Source organism: Triticum urartu, chromosome 3, assembly GCF_003073215.2.
Source record: "Triticum urartu cultivar G1812 chromosome 3, Tu2.1, whole genome shotgun sequence".
In the NCBI taxonomy this organism is placed as follows: domain Eukaryota; kingdom Viridiplantae; phylum Streptophyta; class Magnoliopsida; order Poales; family Poaceae; genus Triticum; species Triticum urartu.
In genome coordinates, this window is record NC_053024.1 from 148,282,608 (window position 1) to 148,292,051 (window position 9,444).

General features: G+C 43.7%; 1 protein-coding gene across 7 annotated transcripts; it reads right to left on the bottom strand.

The window, feature by feature from the left end:
• Nucleotides 1-3,920: 3,920 nt before the first annotated feature.
• Nucleotides 3,921-8,990, bottom strand: LOC125543361. Of its 7 annotated transcripts, none has more exons than XM_048706689.1 (6): nt 8,670-8,990; nt 6,292-6,329; nt 5,156-5,578; nt 4,467-4,703; nt 4,236-4,349; nt 3,921-4,155 (listed from the first exon to the last, which is right to left on the bottom strand). In XM_048706689.1, the coding sequence occupies exons 2-6, from the start codon at nt 6,322-6,324 to the stop codon at nt 4,147-4,149; spliced, it is 816 nt and encodes a 271-aa protein (XP_048562646.1). In that variant the 5' UTR covers nt 6,325-6,329; nt 8,670-8,990; the 3' UTR covers nt 3,921-4,146. The 7 variants fall into 7 exon arrangements, with proteins under 7 accessions (XP_048562646.1, XP_048562645.1, XP_048562644.1 ...); XM_048706688.1 differs by having other exon boundaries at nt 4,236-4,352; nt 8,670-8,988; XM_048706687.1 differs by having other exon boundaries at nt 4,236-4,703; nt 8,670-8,989.
• Between the last annotated feature and the right edge of the window lie 454 nt (nt 8,991-9,444).

The following is a 9,444-nucleotide window of genomic DNA, read 5'->3' on the forward strand; positions in this document are numbered from 1 at the left end:
CACCCTCTTAAGCAATCCAAGCTGCGGGGCATCCTTGCCGTGAAGAATCACTTGCCAAGTATGAGAGGCATTGCGCCTATCTTTCTATGTCATAAAATCTCCATCGGCATATTTACCTTTCATAAGAGCATCTACAACCGCATATGACAAATATGACCCCTTAAATGCCTGTGGACGCGCCCAGACGCTTTCATGGACAGTGACTAGACACTTCTCAAATTAACACAACTGCATCTGACATCTTATATTAAATTTTTAAATCCATACAAAAGCATGCAAACTAAAAAACCTATGTACTACGTAGCTACTCCTTGTCGGAGATGTCGACAATCTCCGTGCCCGGCTCCGGGTACATGGGCGGCAGCTGCAGCTCCGGCCTCCTCCTCCTACTTTGCGTCGAGTTCGACGACTCCTGTTGGAGGAACTGTCGGTTGGCCTCCACATAGGCCTCATCCTGTATGGACTCCAAGATGACCTGCTGCTCCGCCATCTTCGCGGCTTTGGCGACGGTGAACTCCACCTCCGCCATGGCGAACCCCGGAGCAGGCTGCTTCGCTTCCTCCTCCTTCGGATCCGCCACCTCCATCGGCTCCAGTAGCTGCTCTCCCTCCTCCAGTGAGTCTGGAGGCAGACCGGCAGCGATGCGGGCAGCGCGCCTAGCCTGGATCTCCTCCGCGATCTGCCTCCCGCGCTCCGGCGTCAGCATAGTGTACGTCGTGATCTTGCGACGGACCTGGCGATGCCGGAGAGCGGGGGAGAGAAGGACGGCGGGCTCGGGTGGCGGCGCAGAGAGGAGGTGGATGGGCTAGGGTTGAGGGACGCCGACCGACTTAAATAGCTGGATTTGGCCTCGGACGGCGAGCCGGAGTGGCGCCACACGGCGTTCACGCCACGGCAATGTAGGAGGCGTCTGTCGGACCGTCGTGTTTCCGGGTGTTTCCGCGTGAGGACCCCATCGTCAGTCCTACGTGACGGACGCGGCCGGGCGCGTCCGGACGCCTCCGTATCCGCCCCATATTTGGGCTAGATATGAAAGGTGCCGGTTAGCCCGACATTTTGAGACCCGTTCGAAGCGCCCGTCTGAATCAGATTTTCGTGTCCGGTCATTGACTGGGCGGGCCACCCGGGCGTTTGGCCCGGTTTGGAGCACCCGGCTGTAGATGCTCTAAGACCCTGGGTCGGGGTTTGTAAGCAGGTGCCCTGCTTGGCGAAAATAGCTTGGTCGACCAACTCAAAGTCTAGAAATCCACTTTCCCATCGTATCTCTTCGGTATGTCAGTATCTCTTTTCGCCGATGCATTTTTCTTCTATTTTCATCTCCTCTCGCTACCGAGCTTTTTTTTGCACATGTTTTCAGATAATTTGAAACAACTCATTAAGAAAGTATGACAGCCTGCCACGCAGAGTTCGCAAGAACTTCTCTTCCGACACTATTTATCAATTTTGGGGTCCAACCATTTTCTAGTTTTCTAATACAATGGTTGATAGGATAGTTTTATCTTAAGTCTTGCATGTAATTTAGAGATGACAAAAAAAATATATTTACAATGGGTCATCTCTTAGCCTTATCTTCGATAACTAGCTATTCCTAAAAACGTGGTGAAACATATTATGCTAAGAGATCATCTCTTGTCTTCTCTTAAATAAAAGAAGATAAAACTTTTTTTTTATGATTTCTCTCTTCTCCATCTTCATTTATTATACATGGCATTCTTAATATAAAACCATTGTAGATGCCCTAATGTTTGTAGGAATACTTCTAAACTGGGCGTCAGGGGATCTTTCATGATGAATCCCAACTCCCTCTGCGCCAGGGTCAAGAAGGGTTGGTACTTTCCAGACTCTGAATTTTTACTCGCTACAGTTCCTAAATCATCCTCAGCCACATGGAGGGCGATCGTTGCAGGAAGAGATGCACTAAAAATGGGGCTCATAAAACGAATTGGAGATGGATCAACGATCTCGGTGTGGGAAGACAGGTGGATTCCCTCTATTGTTACTATGATGCCAAAGCTACGACAAACAGTAAGCGATTTGATTGATACAACAAACAGGGACATGGCGACATGATCTTGTGCGTAGCATATTCATACCACCGGACGCATCTGCTATATTGAACATTCCATTATGGCAGGGTGGCAATGAGGATTTTCTAGCATGGGCTTATGAGAAATCCGGCATTTACTCTGTTAAATCGGCGTATCGTACTCTCGTGAATCAGAAAGAGCGTTTGGCTCTAGAGGAAGGGCAGATTACAGGAACTTCAGTGGATCAACAACAGATGTGGAATGCTATTTGGAAACTCAAGGTAGTCCCAAAAATGAGGGTCTTCTGATGGCGTATAATGCGAGGTATTGTGCCGGACGAGTGCACATTGAAGCATCGCCATATTAAAGAAGAAAGCACCTGCAAAATTGCCTAGCAATGGATGAAGATTTGGAACATGCACTCTTACTTTGCTCTCATGCCCGTCGTTTCTCGAAGGAAGCCAGACTACTGTTTGATATACATGTTCCACGACTCCATCCTTCTATATGGAAGAAAGACGTCCTATGTGATCAGCAATTCTCGGACAAGGGCCGAGCAATCATCATTACAGTGATGTGGGTTATTTGGATGTCCGGGAACAGATGGACACATGAGAAAGAGCGGATTGATCCGGTCACTTCAATTAGAAGAATCAAGAAGGATCTAGCGCTTCTGGATTTGCCCCGTGAGCGGGCACTAGAGTTGCCCGAGTTTGGCTGGCAGCCTCCAGACGTGTTACATGTCAAAACAAACACAGATGCTGCTGTTCACTTTGATGATGGCAATGCCGGCGTCGGTGGTGTTGCTCGTTCTGCATCGGGTTTCAAGGGTGCATGGTGTAAGTCTTTTGCAGGTGTCACGGACTCACTCATTGCCAAAATTCTCTCTATGAAGAAACGCGTCATTTTTGCCACACTCCAAAGCTATACGCATGTGATCATGGAAACCGACTGTCTAGAAGCAGTTAGCCTCTGGAATTCTCGCTACACTGATTGTTCAGTGGCTGCACCAATTCTAACAGAAATTAGAAAACTAGCTCTTAGTTTTACTTCTTTTAATATTCAACATGTAATAAGTTAAGCAAATGGTCCTGCATATCTCTGTGCTAAGCGTGGATGTACGCTTAATGTGACCGATAGCTGGTTAGACTCTATCCCTAGCTTCCTGATCAGCAGCCTCTTGCTGACTGCTCGGCGAGTGCATTCGTTGAATAAAGCTCTGTGATATCCCCCGCAAAAAAAGGTGGTTGGAAGACCGTACCTAAGTACTTCTCCCTCAGCGCTTCGGCTAGGATCCCACATGCGCCATGTCGGATCCAGCTCATGCTGACCCATCCGACTCCAGATATATCCGTCCTCATCTGCTTTTCGAACCAAGCCCTCTAGCCACTTCACTCCACTCCTCTCCCCTCCACTCCTCCACCCAAACTCCCATCGGCGATTTCCGGACTTGGCGGGAAGCAGATCTGAGCCCCACATCTCTAGATCCGTTGACCCCGAACTCATCCCACGCAGCCCCGAGAAGGAGAAGACCGTCTGACTTGCGCTCCGCCGCTCCCAGGAGGAGGCCACCGATGGCAATGCTCGGAGTCCTTCCATCAGAAATCCATTGCGTCGGTCCAAATATTGGACTATTGGACAAGCCATTAGTCCACGCTTGGCATCGATGTAATGGAATACACGTGTAACTTAAAATGACGGGCAGATGCCTGTAAGTTTTATATGGTGATATTTGAAATGGAGCCTAAGGAATCATAGGTTTTTTGCATCGAGGAACTGTCGTCGCACCTCAATAGACTGTTATGGATATGTTTGCTGCCACCTGCCAGTGACTGGAAATTGTGCTAGCGGCATGTCATCTACAGTAGTTTTCAAAATCCCCATACGGAAGACTGGCTTGCAAACAAATCACTGATATTAAAAAAATTCATATTGTGATAACGACATCAATAAACAAGGGCTATACAAAGGACAAGTTTTTGACTCTTATTGCTAGCAGTACAACCGGAAGACCTCGTACAAATACTTCTTTGCTTCATGCTTGCAATTCTCCAGGCTTCTTCAATTGTACGTGATACTGACTTTCACCTCACCGTGGTTTGTGCTGATTGTCCGAATTCTATGGTCCCTGTCAAGAGGGAACTCAACATCACCTTCAAAGGGGATGGGAACCCCCTCGTTGCTTGGAGTTGTCACATTCAACCGTACCTTAATTGTAAGAAATGGCTGTGGATTGATTGGCACCGTAACAATGAACCGCTGCATTGGCTTTAGGATCACACTACCATTGCCAGCAGAGGGGGTGAGCTGCACCTTCTCCTCCTCCTCACAGAAGAAGAGCAACACATTGTCATCCTCGAAGACCCGGTTATGTGCAGTGATTTGACCGTGCAAGTGGATGGTCTGAAATGTATCGTCACCAAAGAGGCGGAGACTGACCTGCACATGGACCCCCAAGCCTTCCTTCATCAACACATATGACACAACGAGGTGGCGGCCATACTTTGTTGTGATAAGGCGATCTTCATGCTTGGCATCCACACATGGGTAATCTCCAAAAACTAGAGTAGCAGTGTCAATAACACCAGGTCTGCTTATCTCAGGGATTTCAATTGTCATGCAACCGGAACCGAATCCTGAGATAGTTTCGAATGGCCCTGTGAGCACCAAATTTTCCTGCAATTATCATATCAATGAGATTAACAAAAGATAAACATTCAACATAAAAAATGATACATAAGTACTCCCTCCATCCCATAATATAAGAGCATTGTTTTACACTAGTGTAGTGTCAAAAACGCTCAAGGGGGGAGTATAATAGATGTGCAGTCGCGGGTTAACCTACTAGAATATTCATGCTTTCACGCAAGGGCCTATGTGTGTGTGTGTGTGTGTGTGTGTGTGTACACAAATATAATATCAACTTTGTGTCACAAAAACATGAAGAAAATGTTGGTAAATAACTTATGTAACAAAACAAGAGAAATACAACTTATAAGTTGGAATCTAAGATTAATAAAGATAAGTAAAATTAGCATTTCACCAACATGTTAACATTCTTCTGCCCAACTCTAAAATAACCCTATATCATGACAGGGCCTAGCTATCATCAAATGAACCATGCCTACCTCAGAGTCAAGTTTGGGATTTTCTCCTTCTTCTTGGTGGTAGACAAACTGACCACCATTCTCGTCAACAGCGATTTTCCCAACAAAGGGGAAGAAGTGTGGATACACAGCCAATAGCTCCACCGATGGTTCAGGTCGACAAAAACGTATGACTTTCTTAAAGTCAACCACATCATCACTGGTTTCATTAGGTGGCGGCATTGGTAGCAGTTGCTTAATGTCATCATCCTCAGCATTGCCAGCAGTCGCTTGCCATGTCGATCGCTCTTTGCCATCAATAGTAGCAACAGTAGATGCCGGATCTTGCTGCTCATTGCTAGCATCATCCTCATCGCCAGGTGAAAGCAAACGGAAATCTATCATATTTTTTGTTCTTGTGTTCCAAGCCTCACAAAAAATCACCATTGTTCTTGAGAAGGATGCCTTTCAAAGAATGTGGATAACATTAGTAATAAGCATTTAACCTCAAATCTCTCCTACTTAAAAAACTATAAAACTATGTAAGCCATGCGATCCATATTAATTGTCACTAATTTAGTGCAATCCATATTATATTGTACTCCCTCCGTCCCATAATATAAGAACGTTTTTGACACTAGTGTAGTACAAAGCATAGTGATCAAAGTAGCATCCAGGATGACCGAAGTACAAAGCTAACTTGCAGCAGGAATCATCAAATTAGCTTTGCTAGCTACTCCCTCCGTTTTTAAATATAAGCCCTTTTAGAGATTTCAACAAGGACTACATACCGATGTATATAGGATGTATTTTAGAGTGTGATTCATTCATTTTGCTCCGTCTGTAGTCCATATTGGAATCTCTAAAAGGGCTTATATTTATTAATAGAGGGAGTATCAATCAAAACAAAACTAGGAAGTTCCCCATCAACCCGAGCAGATGCAACTCAAGATTCCATAATGCAGATTCCACTGAAGAAGCACCACTGAGAAGAACATTCTCTACTGAAAAATCAATTCCATAAGAACCAAACAACAATCATATACTAATAGAAGAAATGAGAAAAGTAGAATGTTCAAGGCAAACTATTTTGTTCAAGAAGCACATCTCTTCTGAAAAATCAGTTCCATAGGCAACAAAATCGAAGAAATGAGAAAAGTAGAATGTTCAAGGCATACCATTTGTTCAAGAAGCACCAATGAGAAGAACATCTCTTCTGAAAAATCAATTCCATCAGCAACAAACCAGAATCATATTTAGTGGAGACTAATCAAAGACATGAGAAAGTAGAATGTTCAAGGCAAACTATTTGTTCAAGAAGCACCAATAAGAAGAATATTCCCTTTGGTAAAATCAATTCCATAAGCAACAAACCAGAATCATGACACTAACCGGAGACATGAGAAAAGTAGAATGTTCAAGGAAATCCAATATGCATTATTTTAGTTTATTTATAACAAGGGTCTGTTTAGGGCACATCTAGATGTGCCCTAATTATTGCACACCTAAGTGACTCAATCAAATATAAAAAAAGAAAAGAAAAAGGAAAAAAAATACCCACACGAATCTTCGCGTAAAATCAATGACACGGGGCTTAGATACTTAGGGCACATCTATATGTGTTTTAGAAAAGACCATTATAACAACAATTCCTAGCACCTCTCAGCATCAAGTCACTACAAGTCAGGAGGCCACTACTGTTAACACAACAAATAGAAACCAACACAAGTGAAAGAGAGCAAGCAAATTAGGTGGCATCTTTCTTTATTACTCCCTCCATTTTTAAATGTAAGTCTTTTTAGAGATTTTAATACAAACTACATACGAATGTATATAGACATATTTTAGAGTGTAGATTCACTCATTTTGCTCCATATGTAGTGTCTTATTGGAATCTCTAGAAAGACTTATATTTAGGAACAGAGGGAGTACCAAATATCAAAATCTGCTCATACCAAAATTTTATTTTGTCATAAGATGAACCTAAAGAACTCACCAGGAAATAGTTAAAAACCAAGTGCAATCATCATTGACAAGTATGTAGAACAGTAGTCCGACAAATCCAAGCATGACCTCAAAGCAATTCAAGTCATGTTCATGTGCATGCCACACTACAGCCAAATCATCCAGCAAAGCATACAAGCATACAAACACACAGACAAGGCACACACCATCCACCCGAGGCAATATTCACACACACACACACACACACAACAACAACAACAACAACAACCATGGAAACAGACTGGGGGGCACTCCATATAAATATAAGGGCTAAAAATTCCAGAACTTGAATGAGTAAGCTGATGATTTCTTAAGAGGGGTGAGGGTGATTCCAATCTTCGGTCTCGGAAATAGGAAGCTAGAGTATCTTCATCACTAGGCACATAACCTTCCACAATTTTAGGCATTAAATGTATGGATTATGGAACATTAGTGACATACGAACGGATACCTTGTCCTGATAATCCAGGATGTAACGAATATGCAATCGGCAGGAATTATCAAATCAGTGTTTAACTAGTTGTCAATTAAATTAGAAGTTCCCAAGTGTGCTTTGCATCTTAAAATCCAGGATGAAATAAGCACAAAACAAATTGGCATATGTACAAAGCTAACTTGAAAGTATACAACTAGCAGAAATCATCAAATTAGCTTTGCTAGCTATCAATCAAAATAAAACTAGATAGTTCCCCAGCAACTCCATGATCCAAATTCCACTAAAGAAGCATCAATGAGAAGAAAAGTCTCTGCTGAAAAATCAATAACAAACCAGAATCATATTTAGTGAGGATGACAAGATAAAAGTAGAATGTTCAAGGCAAAATATTTGTTCAAGCTTCAGTTCAGAATCCTCGATAGTTTATAACAACAATTCCTGACACCTCTCTGCATATCGAGTCATCAAGATTACCCAACTACAAGTCAGGAGGCCACTACTGTTAACACAATAAATACGGTATAAGCCAACACAAGCGAAAGAGCCAGCAAATTAGATGGCATCTTCTTTATCACCAAATTTCAAAATCTGCGCATACCAAAATCAGGCCCAGTTCTTTTCACCCGGGATTCTGCAGAATCAAGATTCTAGAAAATTTTGCGAGAATCTGCTTCCCCCAGAATCTGGCGTCGAGTTCTTTTCTAAGATTCCAGTTTGAGATTCTGGAAAGAGTTGTGTGCCGAAATGTCTATAGCACCCCTTGACAGAAACTGTTTGATGAATTGTTAACAATTTGTTGTTTCGAACAATATCTTGTCAAATGCGAGCCAAAACCAAGTTCCGGCAATAGCACCAATATGCAGTAGTATTGACAATATCAACAAAAAAAATTCTAGCACAATCCATCCATCAAACAAAATAAAACAATCCATCCATCCATGTGACAAATTGAACAATCAATCCACCCATTCATGTGACAAATTGAATAATCAATCTATCCATCCATCTAACAAATTGACACATCGATTCCTCTATCTATGCAACAGCTTTTTTGCATCTACCTAGTTTATAGCTAAAAAAAAGAAAAACAGAGAGTTGGGAGAGTGGATGGATCACCGTGGAGGAGTGGAGGAGATGTTTATGTTCGGCTGCAGCTTCGGGACGGAGGCGCCATCGGTAGCCGGTGCGGAGGGGCCCGACGGCAGCTTCCGGGTGTCCCGGTGGCGGCAGAGGGCAAAGGGGGAAAGGGCCCGCAGAGGAAGCTGGACTGCGGCGGGAGTGCCGACCGGCGGCGGGAAGGTCCGCGCCGGCGGTTGCGTGGTCCGGGATGGCGAACTGGGGCGGGCGGCGGCGCTGGAATCTTAGCGGGCGGCCCTACTCGAGGTCGCGCGATGCGAATAGATCGGCATCGGTCGTGGGTGGCTCGGTGGCAGTTTTGCCGTAATAACCTGCTGCAACAGGGGCACTCTGTTAACTCCAAGCGTTTTCTTTGGTGGGACTTGCCGGAATCATGAGATTGTGGGAGAAACCAGGTATTTTGGGATTTTGGGATTGCACTAGGATTCTAGAGAATCCGGTTGAGATTTTGGAAGTTCAATGAAGTTCTTTTTGCTCGGGATTTTCGGGACCAAGATTTTCCATAATCTGCTCAAAAGAACTGGGTCTCAATCTTGTGTCGTAAGATGAACCTAAAGAACTCACCAGGAAAATAGCTAAATTAACAAACAAAGTGCAGTCATTGACATGTTGAATAAAAAATGCTCTTATATCAGAGTCATTGCATACAAAATATGTGTAGCCCATTGCAACGCACAGGCAATTATGTAGTCCAAGAAAAAATTAGTAGGAACTAACCATACGCTCTTTCTATGATATGATGAAAAATACAATT